General features: G+C 62.0%; 3 protein-coding genes across 12 annotated transcripts in view; 1 reads left to right on the top strand and 2 right to left on the bottom strand.

Moving 5' to 3' along the window:
• The first annotated feature begins 309 nt into the window (after positions 1 to 309).
• On the top strand, positions 310 to 3,190 carry LOC121101420 (alpha-adducin-like). The gene is made up of 2 exons (XM_040624931.1): positions 310 to 360; positions 1,212 to 3,190. Exons 1-2 carry the CDS (start codon positions 310 to 312, stop codon positions 1,689 to 1,691), a joined length of 531 nt encoding a protein of 176 aa, XP_040480865.1. The 3' UTR covers positions 1,692 to 3,190.
• A 639-nt stretch (positions 3,191 to 3,829) lies between these two features.
• Positions 3,830 to 7,847, bottom strand: MFSD10 (major facilitator superfamily domain containing 10). Of its 9 annotated transcripts, none has more exons than XM_040625473.1 (13): positions 7,734 to 7,847; positions 6,971 to 7,156; positions 6,778 to 6,874; positions 6,414 to 6,517; positions 5,933 to 6,091; positions 5,687 to 5,848; positions 5,346 to 5,454; positions 5,137 to 5,270; positions 4,824 to 4,932; positions 4,651 to 4,741; positions 4,509 to 4,556; positions 4,333 to 4,422; positions 3,830 to 4,195 (listed from the first exon to the last, which is right to left on the bottom strand). In XM_040625473.1, the coding sequence occupies exons 2-13, from the start codon at positions 7,142 to 7,144 to the stop codon at positions 3,958 to 3,960; spliced, it is 1,515 nt and encodes a 504-aa protein (XP_040481407.1). In that variant the 5' UTR covers positions 7,145 to 7,156; positions 7,734 to 7,847; the 3' UTR covers positions 3,830 to 3,957. The 9 variants fall into 9 exon arrangements, with proteins under 9 accessions (XP_040481407.1, XP_040481410.1, XP_040481408.1 ...); XM_040625476.1 differs by having other exon boundaries at positions 6,971 to 7,152; positions 7,734 to 7,832; XM_040625474.1 differs by having other exon boundaries at positions 7,641 to 7,774.
• Positions 7,848 to 9,560: 1,713 nt separating this feature from the next.
• Positions 9,561 to 15,553, bottom strand: part of NOP14 (NOP14 nucleolar protein) — a 19,157-nt gene continuing 13,164 nt past the window's right edge. The window contains exons 12-18 of one of the 2 annotated variants that reach the window (XM_040625355.1): positions 14,879 to 14,980; positions 14,264 to 14,417; positions 12,595 to 12,754; positions 10,867 to 11,014; positions 10,173 to 10,291; positions 9,924 to 10,079; positions 9,561 to 9,722 (exon numbers count right to left, since the gene is read on the bottom strand). In XM_040625355.1, the coding sequence (XP_040481289.1) occupies positions 9,623 to 9,722; positions 9,924 to 10,079; positions 10,173 to 10,291; positions 10,867 to 11,014; positions 12,595 to 12,754; positions 14,264 to 14,417; positions 14,879 to 14,980 (939 nt within the window). In that variant the 3' untranslated portion in view covers positions 9,561 to 9,622. Of the gene's footprint in view, positions 9,723 to 9,923; positions 10,080 to 10,172; positions 10,292 to 10,866; positions 11,098 to 12,594; positions 12,755 to 14,263; positions 14,418 to 14,878; positions 14,981 to 15,553 lie in introns of those variants that run through there. The other variant, XR_005833535.1, reaches the window with a different exon arrangement.

Here is a 15,553-nt window from a genome sequence, read left to right as displayed (position 1 = left end):
CGGAGAGCTGGGTGGTGGCAGCCTGCCCCGGGGGCTCCTGGGGACCCAGGCAGTGCCGCTCACGGCCCTGGGGGTCTCAGGAGTTCCCGAGCGGCCACATGGCCCTGCTCAGCCTGCGACTGCTCAGCGGGGTCACACACACATCCAGACGAGGTTCAGGCTGGGGGGTGGGGTGGGGATGGGTTTTGCCTCGTGCTGCATGCGGGTTGCTTCTGTTGGGATCTTGGCTTAAGCTGAGCGCTTAAGCGTAGTTGGGGATGGGGCAAGAGAGCTCTGTTTGGTGCTGTTTTTAATGTGGCGTTTGGTCACATGGTAGAGTTCCCCGGAGACCCCACAGGCCACCTCTGCACGTTCTGCAGGGTGAATGCTGACTTCCTCCTGTCCCCCTAAGTAAGGACAGTTAATTATGGTGGGACAGAAGGTGGCTCAGGGGCCAGCCGGGGTGGCTCCAGCCTCCCAGAGCCGAAGCGCTAAGCGTTTGGGGCCCAGAGCCTCCCTCGGCCGCCCCTCACCCGCACTCCGCTCCGAGCCCCGCCCAGACGCGTGGCTTGGTTTCTCTGTACTAAATGGTTTAGTCTTGCCCAAGCAGCCAGTCGCTTTAACTCTGTAGGATGTCGTAAAAATCTACAAAACTGGTTTCCCCCTGGTCAGAGTCCAGGTAGAGATCGGGTGATGGGACCTTCCCCGGAAACCCCGCCTTGGGCTGGGTCTTTACAGCAGTTACCTTGTGGCCACTCATGTTCCCGTGTTCGAGTGCTGAAGCTGGCCTGCCTTTTGCCCCATCCCTTACCTTACAGTTCCTCTCTTTGCTTCCATTCTCCCGCCTTCAGTGGCTTTATTTTGTTTGATGTTGATAGTACACTTGGGGTCTGGGAGTTAACCATCGTTTTCCATGGTTTTCTTCTTGGGGGAGACCAGGTGTTGTGGACCCAAATGTAGGCCTAATTTCAGAACTACTAATACTGCCCTTAGGGTTCTAGAACAAACTCCCGTTCAGGTGTTAAGTGCAGAACATGGTCCTCGCGCAGTGCCGCCGGCCTGCCCAGCTCTCCCCAGAACCGCGTCTGGGTCTGTCAGCACACCGTCCTCGAGGAGGAGCTGAACCGCCCCCCCCTCCCCAGGTTGCGTCTCCATTTTGTACTATGAGCCACATCCAGCCTTGAAGTGGAGTAGACCTGATTTCAAGTTTCTTGCTCTTGTCTTAGTAAAAGCCCCTAGAGCCCAGCCCCGCAGCCGTCTCGGTGCGGGGCGCTGCCTCTCTCTCAGGGCGCCCCGCTCGGGTCGGAGGCTGCTCTTCAGCCCTGTCTCTCGTCCCCCGCCCGCCAGACCTGCCGCAGGAGGCCACCTCTGGAGAGGACAGTGATGCTGCCACCTTCAAGCCGACCCTCCCTGACCTGTCCCCTGATGAGCCTTCAGAAGCGCTCAGCTTCCCCACACTGGAGGAGGAGGAGGAGGAGGAGGGGCTCTGTGAAGCCCGGGAGCCTCCCAGCCCCGCCAGGTCCCCTGTGGCGGCCAGCCCCGAGCCAGCTTCCGCCCCGGCAGTGGAAGAGGCCACCTCCCCAGCTGCTGAGGAGGGGGCTGCCGTGGACCCCGGCAGCGATGGGTCTCCGGGCAAGTCCCCTTCCAAGAAGAAGAAGAAATTCCGTACCCCCTCCTTTCTGAAGAAGAGCAAGAAGAGGAGTGACTCCTGAAGGCCCGTCCCGCACACACCGACGCCACCAGACTGCCCCTGATTGTGTCTTGTGTCCTGTCTCGTGTCATGGAATGCAAAAAGCCCAACCCTCCACGTAGCTAGAGCTCCCCTCACAGTGTGACCAAATCCCCATGTAGACCGGTGCTAACCTCGTGTGCGTGTGCCGCAGGCCTCGGCCTCGGGTGCTGGGGGAGATGCGTCTCCGTGGCCCCTCTGCCTCCGCCCTCACTGCCTGGACCAGCACCCGCGGGCGCGCTCTCCCCTGGGGACGGTGCGTCCTGGTTCTGGCCGGACAGTTGGAGGCCCTGGCGGCTCTGGCCTTGTCCTCCCTCTCCTCCTGTGGTGCAGTCTCCCGCGCTGTGTGTCTGCTAGGCTCCCCCTCACCCCCACGTCTCAGGTGACTGAATCAGCTTGGAGCTTCCCGCTGGCATTACCTGCTCCGTGATCTCACTGGGGTCGTAGCTACAGAGCCTCAGTCCTGTGAAAGCATTCCTGTGCCCGCCAGCGGTCCCGGGCACCCTGACGACCTTTGAGAGCTGGGGACCCAGCAGCAAAGGGGCCCACGTACACCTCACGTGCCCTGTGCATGGTCTGATGGCCCAGAGGCCAGAAACGGGGTGCAGGGGCCCCCGCTTTCTTACTGGGGTCTCTAGATTCCTGTCATAGAGAAGATACATTAAGAGGGGGAAGAGTCCTTTCTAGAATTTTCTTTCAGCAGGTTTGCAATTCATCCTCCATTTTGACCACGAGCATGAACGGGCCACTTTTTGCTTTAGTTTTCTCCCTCCGGCCTGCCAGCAGGGCACGGCTCACTTACTGTGCGGGAGGTTTTGGAGCTGGGGAGGGATCTCCGCTTACTTTAACTCAGCCTGAAAGATCCCCTGGTTTTGGTAAAAGGTAACTCAAGGTAGAAGGGGACCCAGGGGTCCCTCCCTAACTTCTCACACTAGGCGTTTATGGAGCCAGGCCCGGCTCTCCTTGTGGGACATCATAAATTTTCACTGAGATTCCTGAGAAATCACGTGCAGCTGCTTAGCAGAAACTAGTGGAGGACCCATTCCAGGGGCCGCCCAGTGCCGGCCTGGCTAGGTGCCGGCTCGCCTCCTCCCTGGAAGCGGGGAGGGGCCCCTGGTGGACCCGGTGCCAGAGCTGGGCTGGGGTTCCGCACGCCTGACTCCAAGCAGGACCTGAGGCTGGCTGCATGGCGCTGACCGCTGCTTCGAGCTTTCTGGAGACTTGCTTTGTCCGGTGTATTGTTTTGTTGCCTGGGTGGTGGTCAGGGTCTCCGCTCTCGCCCCGTCCTTCAGTTTACCACGACTCTAGCCCTTTCCTTTTGTCCCACGTAAGCAATGACTTTCATTTCACTTTTGTAGCTTATTTTAACTCTTTGTATCACAACATGAAGTTTCGTCGCGTATGGACACAGGCTTGGGAGGGTGGGTCCTGCGTCCTTCACTGTAACATGTTCTACTCACAAATAAAATTCTTTAAGCAGTTTCCTTGTCTAAACTTGGAAAGCAGTTTTGCATTTTAAGTCCTTTCCTTTACTTAAGGTAGGACTTCCAGAAGTTTGTCTCGAGTCCCAAAAAGAGATCCATGTGTGTGTGTGTGTGTTTTAAGATTTATCAGTGTGGGCGCATGGGGGGAGGGGCAGAGAATCTCCAGCAGACTCCCTGCTGTGAGTGCAGAGCCCCGTGGAGGGGGTGGGAGGGGGTAGATCCCACGACCCTGAGATCATGACCTGAGCTGATGCTCGACCACCCCCAAGTGTTTATTTCTTGATTGAACACTGTTGCTCTGCACCGGGGAGGTCCCTGCAGCCCAGGACTGCCCTCCCCCAGCCTGCTCCTCCACAGGCTGGGGCAGGACTTGTGATGGGGAGAGCCTGGCACAGAGGCCCCTCCTTCCCGGTCGGCCAGGGTGCAGGGCATAGCCCGGGTATCCAGGCCCAGGCTTGGAGGGGCCTGCATCCCACTTTGTCCTCAGCCTTGTGCAGAATGGCAGCAGACTCGGGAAGAGCCTGGCATGCTGCTCAGTGCAGCTCCAAGAGCCTTCCGCTAAGTTGCTTCTGGTGCCTGGGGGTCTGTGGGGGTGGGGGTGGCGAGGCACAGCGGTGTATTGGAGAGAGGCACTAGATATAAAATAGCTGCTTTATTTTGTCATTCAGAGGCCTGGCTGACCCTGTGTCACTGAGAGAAGCCAACAGAAAGCCTGGAAGGTTTTGGAGTCACTGCTCCCAGCCCGACAGGCAGGGCCGTCCACACCTAGGGAGGGGCTGGGAGTGTCTCGGGCCCTCTGGGGCTGCAGGCCCTGGGCTGTCCTGGTCTGGGCCCAGGGGAAGGTGGGGCGGCCGGGCCTCCTCTCCCCCAGCTTGGGTGGGGCTCAGCTACTCGGCCTTGAGCGCGTGGGCTGGAGGCCTCAGGTTCCACAGGAGCAGGAAGGGGAGCAGGAAGAGGCCAGAGCACACGGTGAAGCAGACCCTGGCCCCTGCCAGCCAGTACACTGTGGAGAGACAGCCTGAGCGGTGACACAGGCCCACCCTGTCCCTGCCGCCCCTCGGCCCCAGGATGGCAGTAGTGTCGGGCGGCCAGAGGGGTAGTGTGGCCCCCTGCCTGGCCTGGCCACCCTGGGGCCCTCACCTGAGGCAGCCACTAGGGGTCCCACCGCCCTGGCCAGGGCGCCCAGGCTCCGCAGTGTGCCCATGATCGTGCCCTTCTGCCCGGGTGAGCCTTGCGGGAAGAAGGGGAGGAGGCCATCAGGTGCCTGCAGGCCTCCTCCCATCTGGGGGGCCTCCAGCAACGGAAGGGCTTCTCACCATAGTTGGCAACCACAGAGGACAGGCAGGGCACCACGACCGCGGCAGCTGGCGGGAGACACCAGGTAGGTGGAGGTCAGCCCGCAGGAGACACCCGGAGGGCTGTGACCCAGGACTCCTGGCCCTGGGAGGGCCCACTTACCGAAGGAGTAGAGCAGCAGCCCCGAGCCTAGCACAGGCAGCGTGAGCCCCCAGCCGATGAGGAGGAAGGCCGGCACGAGCAGCAAGATGGCCTGTGGGTGGGCACGGCAGAGCTCCAGCAGGGCTCAGGATACAGCCTGCCCCCCCCCCCCACTCCCCGGGGGAGCCCCGTACCCCCTTCACAGCTGCAATCTCCCTGCCGGGGCTGATCCTCCGTGCATAGGCACCCTGCACGGTGGCCATGGTGAGGCCGATGAAGAAAAACATCTTTCCCTGCTGCAAGCTGGGAGCGGGGGAGCTTTGAGCACCTCAATCCTGCTGCCGGCTGCCCGCCCCTGCTCCCCCGGCCAAGTCAGAAGCCGGGGTGACGGCCGGTTCTCCATGGTGCGCGTGGCCAGGGCAGGAGTCAGCCCTGAAGCCGGGGGTCAGGCCAGGGAGATGGCAGGACGTTCCCAGGCCAGGTCCTTCAAGGGGCCGGCAGCCCTACCTGCTGAACAGGAAGCGCTGGTGGGCAAGGAAGCTGAGCGTGTACTCCAGTCCCGAGAACAGGAAGAGGTAGAGGAAATACACCAGGCCCAGGCGGCGGAGGCTCCTGAGTCCTGGGGAGCAGTGGGGAAAGGGCTGATGATAGCTGCGGGAGGCTGGGGCAGCTGGAGGAGGTGACAGTCCCACCCTCATGAGGGGGTGTCTCCTTACTGTCTCCAGCAGGCGGGTCCTGGCCGCGGGCCACGGCCGAGAAACGGAGCAGGGCCAGGGGGCTGAGCAGATCCGCAGCAGCTTGGAACCCGGGGGCGATGGAGGGTGCCTGGGGCAGGGGCAGGACTGGAGGGGCCTGCCAGGTGGCTGGGGAGGGGCATGACCTGAACCTGCCCTGGCCTCCCCTCCCCGTGCCAGGCCTTAGAGGCAGGGGCACCAGGAGAGGGCAGCCCAGGCCCCCGGCATCTGGGACTGGCACACAAGCTGGGTATCCCCCCATGCCCACAGAACTGAGCCCCCAGCCCTGGGACCTCTCAGTTCCTTTCTGGGTTCCCCCTTACCCGCTTCTCTGGGGGCAGGGTCTCTGGCAGGAAGCAGAAAATAAACAGCAGGTCTGAGGCAGCGAAGAGCAGGGCGAGCCAGGGTACCGTCTCCGCGGACAGGGAGGCACCAAGCATGGGCCCCAGGGTGAAGCCCAGTGAGAAGGCCACCCCGATGACTGCCTGGGGAGAAGGCCGCCTGAGCCAGACAGGAAGACCCCAGCCAAGGAGCCCCCCAGCCGCTCATCCCCCATCACCTGCACGTACCATGCCTCGGCTGCGGGCGGAAGGTGAGCCCAGGTCAGCTATGATGGCCGTGGAGAGGCTGACGTTCCCCTTGCTGATGCCCCCAATCACCCTGGAGGCCAGGAAGGCTGCGAAGCTCCTTGAGGCGGCCCACATGGCGTACGAGGTGGCCAGACCTGCCTGCCTCAGGGTGGGGTCCACGGGGCAGGTATGGTCACTTGAGGCCAGGAGGGGCCCAGAGTTGGGCCGACAAACCCAGGTTAACACCCCTGGGGCCCTGCCCTGTTCTGGAGCATCCAAGGTCCACCTGTGCTCCCAGTGGCCCTTACAGGTGGCAGGAGCAGCTCTGGGAAAGCCTGCCTGGGCCACGGGAGCCACCATTCCCTCAAGCACCACACCCAGGGGACAATGAGGGGCTCACAGCCAACCCCACTTTCTCCCAGAGGGCTGCCAGGCGGGCGAGAGGAAGCTGCACACTCTCACGCCTTGGGCACCCCCGTACCAGGGACAGCAGCATCACCGGGCGCCTCCCCAGACAGTCTGAGACTGCCCCCGTGAGCGGGGCCAAGAGGAACTGCAGGAAGGAGAAGACCGAGCCAATCAGACCTGGGAAAGAAAGAGATTTTGGTCACCACGACTCAGTCTGTCCCCAAGGGCCTGATCCCGAGGGGTGGGTCCTGCAATTCCCAAGCCCTGGGCCTCTGGCTGAGGTGCCCTGACCACCAGTGGACACTGCACTTGGAGAGGGGCAGACAGTGCCCAGGAGCAGGAAGGCGGGGACAGGGACTGGGATTGACTGGAGCCCGGGCAGAGACAAGCGTCCAGACAGGATCACAGGGGTCCCTGCATGGGGCTGGGGGCCATACCTCCAAACAGGACACTGTTGTACCTCTTCTCTGCTGGCATCCCGATCGCTGTGGCAAACCAGTCCACACCTCGCTGCCACGAGCCATAGAGGGGGTCCTGGGGAACAAGGAAGTGTGACAAGGGTGGGGGGTGTGGGCAGCCATCGTGGGGGGAGTCAGGGCGCCTCTGGGCATGGACATGGGGCGGTCTCACGTGGGCGCGGCTGTGGCTCTCCAGCAGCCCTGGTAGCAGGGGCAGCAGCAGAGTGAAGGCCAGGAGGTCCAGCAGGAGGCCAAGGAAGACCACAGTGATCACGCGCGTCTCTGGCGCCGTCTGTTGGCGGATAGGTGGGCGCGGGGTGCAGCTCCCTCCGGCTCCCCAGCCCATGATCCCGCCTGGCTGAGAGTGTGTTAGGTCTGCATGAGGCCACCTCTGGCCACCCCAGCGCCAGATGTCTACCCTACACGGGGGGGAAACTGAGTCCCCCAGCTCCCGCCATGCGCCCAACCAGACAACAGCCAGCAAGCACCCTAAAGACAGTGCCTGCCCGCCCTGCTAGCGGGCGCCCGCGACCCAACACAGGGTTCCCCCTGTGCACTCCCTCCCCGACCCCGGGCAGCAGGAAACTCAGGCTGCGGGGTTGCGCAAAGAAACCGCAGTCACTGATACCAACCGTCGCCAGGGGTCGGATGGGGCATCGCGGCCCCGGGCATCAGCCCATCCCACACAGCCACCCCATGTCCTCGTGCGGAGCGGGCGGGGAAACTGAGGCCCGGGAGGAGGGCGGCCCCGGCGGCGTCCCTGCGCCCCGAACACGATCCCCGCCCAGGAGCCCGGACCCCGGCCCCGAACTCCGCCCCCCGCCCCGCCCGGAATCCCAGACCTGGCCCCCACTCGGGACCCCGCCCCGGAGGGCCCCCAGGGCGGGGCAGTGGGGCGCGCACTGGACGCGGGAGCAGCCCCGCCCTGCACTTGCCGCGGCCGCGCGCTCGGGGCGGACGGACGGACACGGATACACGGACAGACGGACGGATGCGGAATGGACCGCCGGGCCCCCTGCCAGGGGCGGGGCGTGCGCCGACCACGCCCCCGCCCCGGAAAGTGTGGACGGCAGCCTGCTTCCTCTTCCGGCCGGCGCGCGCTGAGTGCGGGCGGGTGTTGAGGGACCGTGGGGCTTCCGTCTGCCGGGCCGCCGCGGGGTCTCGGCCGCAGGGGCCCCTTCCTGCCGTCCCGCCGCACTTGCGGAGCGCAGGTCGTGCGGGGCGCTGCGCCGTGGAGGACCTCGTGGTGCGGGCCAGCCCCGACCCTGTCCTGCCAGCGGGCGCCTCCGACGTGCCGGTCAGCGGCTGTGACCGCACACACCGTACCCCGGGGCCCCAGGACAGGCGGGTGAGGGGAAGGGGGACCCCCGAGAGCTGCAGCGGGCAGCACGCTGGCCTCTCCTGCTGCAGGCCTGCCTGGTTCCGGGCCGCGGACGCCCGCCCCTTCTCCCTCCTGAGCTCCTCCGCCCCCCCCCCCGCCCGCCACCTCCGCCCGCATCTCAGCCCTCCTTCCCCCGCACCTCCTGGCTTCCAAGGTTCCTGAGACTGTCTGCCTCTAATCAAAACCAGTCAGCTCTTCTCCAAAGGACGGGTTTGGGTCATGTTCATTTTCTTCCAGCTGAGCCATGCTGCCCCTTCAGTAGCCTGTGGCTTCCATGCCAGAAAGACTGGCCGTGTTAACTTCCTACCTTAGATGGTGGGGGTGGTGGCAGCAGGGCAGAGTTGGGAATACGTCTGCAAACGAACTCATCCAAACGGAACAGCGCTCCTTCCGTCCCTGGCCAGGAGGGTCCCAGCTGGGTTTCATACCATCTTCCACCCCTCGTTCTATATACTCCTCTCTGCAAGGGGTAGAGGCAGGGCTGCGATGGCCCAGCTCCAGATATATTTCCAAGAATTCTGTCTGGAGTGGGGTTGGGGAGAAGACCAGGGTGAGCAAACGGATATGTTCCAGGGATACAAGATCTAGACCTGGGGCTTTATGGGCTAGTTGTGAGCACATCCCATCCCCACCAGACTGAAGAGCAAGGCCTCAGCCCGAGAGGCCAGCACCTGACTTGGTCCCGGGTTCAGGGACTTGGTGAATTCAAACAGCAACAGCTGTGTATCAGCACAGGCCGTGTGGTAACAGCAGGCCAGTCTCCCCAGCCATGAGGTGGCTGTGACGGCCTGTGGATATCTGGCAAGTGGGTCTCTGATGACCCTCGGGGAGGCTGGCTGAGTGTTCCTGCATCTCATTCCCAAGCCCAGGGCTGCTCTGGGCAAGCGCGGCTTGAGCCCCACGCACCTGCAGGGACATTCTGGCCCCGTACCCTGCATCCTGAGTTCCAACAGCCCCCAGCTTGTCCAAGGTCAAACTCCCCATTCTCCCCACCACTGTCAGGTCACCCTGTCCCTCAGGACGCCAGAGTCATTCTGGCCAGGCCTCCAATCCCTCTGTGGTCATTGCTGCGGCTGGCTGTGTGACCTCAGGGACTGGCTGCTTGGCACGGGCACCAGGGCCACCATGCAGGGCTGGTCAGTGTGCCGCAGGCTGTGTGACATCGGCCTCCACCTCTGGCCCGGGGAGGGCCAGGCCTCTGCGCTGGGCCCCGTGTCACCTGCGTCACCAGATGTTACTGGGACCGAACATATCCCTGCCCTCAGTCCCAAACCTTGTGATTAACAGAGGCGCGTCTGCGCAAGATGGAGCGGGAGGCCCTGCTCGCTGGCAAGCGCGTCCCAGAGGCCCGCGGGGTGGAGCCCAGGGAAGAGCCCAGGCACACGGGACCAGCCTTTATTATGTTCAGTGCATAGCATCTCCCTGCCTCGTCTGCAGAACTATTTATTTTTTGAACTTTTTCCTCTTTAGAGCCTTCCATTCGCCTTCTTGTGTGGCCAGACTGTTAAAAAGCTGCTTCACTTTTCGTTTTCTTTCCGCATCCCTTAAAGAAAAAGAAAAAAAACCGTTTTTACATTAGTTTTTGTCCTTTTCCCTACGTGACCCGCTAGTGGCTCGCATCCATGCGGGCCAGCGCACTCGAGCGGCCGGGACCATGCCTGCCCAGGCCCTGGGGCCACCCACTGCCGGCGGTCACTCACGGGGACCCGGCCTGACCCCGCCAGCAGCCCTGGCCAGCGCTCACCGTTCCAGGGTCTCCGAGAGCTGCATCCGAGCCAGGAACTGGTTGTCCCTGCGGATCTCCCGGACGGCTCCTTTAAATTCACGCTTGTGTTTGTGGATCAGTCTCTTTCTCTCCTGTTCCTCCTTGCTGCTCCCCTGCTTCCTCCCGAACTCAAGGCTGAGGGGGAAGCCAGCGTCAGAGCTCTAGCCCGCCCGCCTCCCCGCCCCCGCCCCACACCGGCCGATGTGGGGACGCGAGGCTGACACGCACACTCTGACCAGCCGGGGGGTGAAGAGCTTCAGCGGCACCGGCTTGCTCTTCTCACAGATCAGCGGCCGGCAGCGCCGCTCCTGCTTTTCCATGTCGGCCAACGTGCTCCGGCATAGCTCCTGAAACGTGGGGGGATGCTGAGGCCGCGGCAGGCCCGCCCGTGAGGGGACAGACCTGCCCGTTGCCCCTCTGGGTCCGGGGCCTCCTCTGCTAAAAGGGGGTGCAGCCAAGGCCCGGCTGTGAGGGAGCCCCGCCGCTGTGCAGACGGGTGGGGGGGCCTGTGCACAGGGGGACAGCTCATACCCTCGCGCACACTTCCCGCTGGCCGGATGACAGACGCCTGAGACCCTTCTAGAAGGCTCCGTGGGCACTCAGGAGTGCTTTGGCATCCAGCAGACACCGTGCAATCTCCTTCCCCAGAGAAACTTGCTACAAAGGGCACGAGTGACCCATCTCTATGGACACACATGGGAGAACTCTCACTGGACCCCGGCTGGCCAGGGGGACCACACCATGGGCACCGAGCAAGACCCCGTCCAGGAGAACGGTTACTTCTCCTTCGCTATCCCACTGCCATCATTTCCCATGGGCATTTCTAGAACTGCCACCTCAAGACAATCTCGCCCACTAACCTGCTCCCTGACCACGGAGGTGGCCGAGCCCCTGCAGAGGGCCCCGTGGCGGGAGGCCTCACCTGGAGCTCCGGGGGGTGACGGCGGTCAGCCAGGTGCTCCGTCAGCAGGGCTCCGAGCGGCCTCACGATGTCATGGAAGGACGGCAGTGAGCTGTAGAGCAGCACGCAGTGCTTCACCAGAGCCAGACAGACAGCCAGGCATGACAGTCTGCAAGGGGGTGACACCCAGCTTCAGGCCCAGAGGCAGGAAGGGGACCAGCTCGTTTCATTCGGTCACTGCCAGTCAATCCTCTAAACAAAAATTAAAATCTCTAACACACAGCTCTGAAAAACCCAACACGGGCCGGAGTCCACCCGCAGTGTGGTATTGGGCAGGACAGATGCCCCGTGTCCCTGAGCAGAAAGGGTCACTGTGGGAAATGCAGCAGCAACTTGAAAATGAGTGGCTCCACTTTAGTTTTTAAATTACTATTTGCAAAATCAAGCAGATGTTATCTTGAGAAATAACACGCATATTCTGGGAAAGTTTTTTCTTTTTTTTCCACGGACCTGACCAGACAATTCCCAGGGAAGACATACAGACGGCCAGGAAGCACGTGGCCAGACGCCAGCATCACTCTTCTTCAGGGAAATGCAAACCGAAACCGCACGGAGTTAAGACCTCAGACCCATGAGAATGGCTACTGTTAAAAAAACAAAACTAAATACCAAATGCTGGGAGGACATGGAGCAACTGGCGGGATGCCAAGTAACGTGGGGTGGAAAACAGTGTGCAGAGAGCTCTAAAAAATGAAACTGAGAACTCCCACAGACCCAGCAATTCCACATCTGGGTTCGTACCCACAAGAATTAAAAGAAGGGCCTCGAAGAGACGTCGGCACCCCCCTGTTCACGGCAGCACTACGCACGGCAGCTAAGACAAGCAGCCAAGTGTCCGTGGACGGACGGACGGACGAACAAAACGTGGTCCATCCACAGGATGGAATGTTATCCAGCCTTCAACAGGAAGGAGACTCTGACACCTGCCACCACGCGGACGAACCTGGAGGACACTGTGCTATAAAGTGGAATACACCAGCCACGAGAGGATGGCTACTGGGATGCCACTTCTAGGAGGTCCCTAGAGGAGCCAGATGCTGGAGACAGAAGGCAGACGGGGGCACCAGGGGCCACGGAGCGAGCGTGTGACAGGTACACAATTTGTCTTACGAATGAGGACTTCTGGGGGTGAACGGTGGTGGTGGCCGCACCAGGGTGTAAATGTCCCGTTGTGTGTTTCACCACAACAGAAGAATATTTCAAATAGTCCATAATTAAACCCAGAGAACCAAAGGCTTCTGACAAAAAGCCCAGCCCTCCTGTGGGCTGAATGTGCGTGCCCCCAAATTCACATGCTGAAACCCAGTCCCCAGCGTGATGGTGTCTGGAGGGGAGTCCTCTGACCCACGAACAGGGGCTGTTTCCTGCACTCCGGGCTTCCGTAACAGCGTCCGCGGTATCTTGTAGTCTCAATTATCTTTCCTTCCTTTGTTTTTGATTCCCGTGGTTTGTTCTTTTTGACGCTGTTGTAAATAGAATTTTCTAATTTCCTTTTCACTTGCTCACCGTGTACAGAAATGCCGCTCATGTCCCGCTGACTGTAGGACACTGCTGCACGGAGTCGGCTTAGTAGCTCTAGCACCTTCTCGTAGAGGATTCCCCCACGTAAGATCGTACCATCTGCGTCCTCACGGCCCCAGGCCGGCCCGGCACCGAGCACGGCCCCCCTGGCGCCCCAGGCCCACCTACCTGGTGTGGTTGGCCTCCGTCTTAGTCTGGGCCTTCAGTCCGCCTGCCCAGCGGAGAGACAGGCCTCGCCTCTGCCACGTGGCTGTGTCTGCTTCGTCAGAAACCAAGAGCAACTCCGAGTTCTTCCCAGATGCTCTGAAAGGGTGCACCAGAGTGTAACCTGAAGTCCAAGCGAGACAAGGACAGAGGCGGCCTCAGCATCATGGGCTCATGGGGCAGCCTCTGCTTGGTGAGGCCGTTAGGAGAGTCACTTCGGACACACGCAGCCTGTGTTCACCACACAGAGGTGGGGTTACAGTGTCCGCAGGGGTGACTGAGGGAACAGCCCAGGTCCCTGACCTCATGGGGGAGACAGGCAGTACACAACACCCAAAAGACGGAGCGAACGAGATGGAGCATCAGAAAGAGACACGGTGGACCAGAGACGCAGGGCAGGAGAGTGGAGGGGGGAGAGCAGGAGCAGGTGGTACAGTGAACCCGGTCAGAGAAGGCCTGTCCCAGAGAGCGGACGCCAGCAGAGGGAACTTAACCCCGTCACCACCCGGAAGAGCGACCGAGGCAGCAGGCACAGCTGGCCTGGCCTGGCGTACGCCGGGCACAGCAAAGCGAGCAGTGGCAGGGCGAAGGGACAGGGGCCTGCTGCTTGCCCGCTGCCTGCCCCCACTGCAGTGTCCACTCCGCCTCGAGCTGCGGCCACCTCCCGACAGGTCCCCTGGGTGTGACTGCGCCTCTCCAGGTCCATGCCATGCGCACAGGAGCACGTGGCGAGGGGGTCAGTGCAGTCCGGGTGCAGCTAAAGGTGCCCGTGGGGGCTTCGGCTGTGAGTCAGGAAGTGAAAGCAGGACAGACAGTGTGTTTAGGATCCTTAATGGAGGAGCTGCCGGGGCTGAGAGTGCCGCCTCCCCGGCCTAGCACTGGTGAGGTGCTCCGCACAACAGGCATTATGGTCTCCATGGTGGCATTAGATCGCAGATACGACATGCAATCGATCGGGGCAGGAAAGGCGATCCGAAGGACACAGAGTAAGGGGAGGAGACCGGGCAGCACCCTGACAACCCGAGAGGGGAGCAGTGAGTGGCCAGCATCTCGGGCGCTGTGGGGGGGGCGGGGGGCTCAAACCAGTGCCATCTGGAAGGTCAACAGACGCTAGAACTCTTCTCGTTACAACGAGGCTTCTGACAGGCACTCCTCCCAAAGTTCCCGGCACTCTAGAAACTACACAGACTGGGCTGCGTGCCAGAAACACAATGGGGGCCACGCAGAGGGAGTGCAAGTGTTCCTGTGGCCCAAAAAAGTAAGAAAAGGTCTATCTTAATGATATATTCCTCTAAGCCCAAATGTTAAAATGTTTTTTCAACACAAAATCAACATAAAAGAACTGTTTCGTGTATTTTTGACAGGAAATCTAGGTCATCTGGGGTACATGCCACCGCTGGGACTCGCCGCGTGTGTCCGCCGGCAGCCGAGGTGGTGGGAACAGCAGGGCCCCGGTTCCACTGGGTGCGGGGCCGTCCACACGGCCGCACACAGGAGAGGCCGCTGCTCTGGACGGCGGGGCTTCAGGCGTCTCACCTTTCCACGTCCCGTACTCTCTACAAGGAGCCCGAACGACTTTCAGAAGGACGCGAAGATAGAACGTACCTGAGGAAGCTCCGTCAGCCCGACTCACCTTGGCCGTGCTTGCTTGGAGCTGCGAGGTAGAGGGTCCCAAGGAGGAAGTTAATGAGCTCAGGGATGAACCTCCGAGACAGAGACACGTAGTCCAGGAACACGGAGCACACAAACAGGCCCTTCACCACATCTTGGAGAGACAGGACGGGGCACTGGCACACGAGCACAGGCGGGGGTCAGTGGTCAGGAAGAAGGTTCCGGAAGGCTGCGCTAGCTACACAAGCTGGCGCCCCAGCTGAGGTCTGGGCCCCGAGCCGCCCCCCGCACAGAGGAAGCACCGCCCCTCGCCACAGCGTGGTCGGCGGGGTGAAAGCAGGTGAGGCGCGTGGCCGGCCCGAACGCTCTGCCCCTTCCGAGATGACCCACGCGCGCAAGGACCGCCGCGGAGTGTGCACCAGACCAGACTGGAAAACGCGACTATTCGGACTTTTTAAGCCAAAAGGGAAACAGAGCCCATGTCAGACTCGACAGGCTCTTTTTTGGTGTCACGCCCTCCGTAACCTCATCTGGGGCCATTTCTCTCTCCGTGAGTCTTTCCTGGGCTTGGCCCCGAGTGGCGACGCCGCGCAGCCTCGCCCGGCCGCCCCGGCCACACGCGCCAGCGAGCACGTACCTTGGTGAGCAGCTGGCTCATGCACACCAGCGCGGGGGTCACCACGGGGTGCCGGAGGTCGGAGGCTGGGAACAGCAGCCCGGCAATTTTCAAATAAATGAGCTGCAAGGGGCACCGCGACACACGTTAGAGAAAGCGGTGCGACGTTTAACCACAGCCCTTCCTATGGCCCGAGGGCAAAGCAGGTCGTGGCCCTCCCGGCGAGGGGCCGCGCTGGGCACGCCCGTGCACACGCACACCTGCACACACACACACACACACACGCCCACGCGCACTCACACGCACACACCCCGGAACGGCTCACCGCGGTGTGTTCCTCTCAGACACGGAAGCGGCCTGGGCGCCGCTCGCAGTGAGAAGCGCAGACTAAAGCTACGACACAGACCGCTGTTTACTTTTCCGATGAGAGAAGAGAAGCTGGGCAGCTGGCGGGGCTACTGGGAAGGCCAAGGGCGCAGGGCGGCGTGGACACGTGTTGGACGGGGAGGAAGGACATGCTCCCTCCAGAGCCACGCGTGGTGCCCGCCCACTGCACAGGCTCCGCTTGGCCCCAAGACGCCACACGTGAGCCGTGGCTCTGGCCCGCACACCCGGACAACAAGCTAGGCAACACGCAGTGGCGGCAGGAGTGCTGGCTTAGAGGACGACACTCTCCGGCACCCCCCCCCCCCCCCC

The sequence above is a fragment of the Ursus maritimus genome, unplaced genomic scaffold (assembly GCF_017311325.1).
Source record: "Ursus maritimus isolate PB19 unplaced genomic scaffold, ASM1731132v1 scaffold_8, whole genome shotgun sequence".
Lineage (NCBI taxonomy): Eukaryota > Metazoa > Chordata > Mammalia > Carnivora > Ursidae > Ursus > Ursus maritimus.
Note: the sequence above shows the minus strand (reverse complement) of the source record. Positions and strands in the feature narration are given on the sequence as shown.

What these genes read in the sequence shown, in the direction of transcription:
- LOC121101420 (XM_040624931.1), top strand. Translation starts at nt 310, where the DNA reads ATGGTAGAGTTCCCCGGAGACCCCACAGGCCACCTCTGCACGTTCTGC. An exon ending in ACCTCTGCACGTTCTGCAGG is followed by an intron (nt 361 to 1,211) that starts GTGAATGCTGAC and finishes TCTTAGTAAAAG; the next exon opens with CCCCTAGAGCCCAGCCCCGC.
- MFSD10 (XM_040625472.1), bottom strand. Translation starts at nt 7,470, where the DNA reads ATGCCCGGGGCCGCGATGCCCCATCCGACCCCTGGCGACG. An exon ending in CGGTGATGCTGCTGTCCCTG is followed by an intron (nt 6,092 to 6,413) that starts GTACGGGGGTGC and finishes ACCCTGAGGCAG; the next exon opens with GCAGGTCTGGCCACCTCGTA. An exon ending in CCCTGCCCCCAGAGAAGCGG is followed by an intron (nt 5,455 to 5,686) that starts GTAAGGGGGAAC and finishes CCCCTGCCCCAG; the next exon opens with GCACCCTCCATCGCCCCCGG.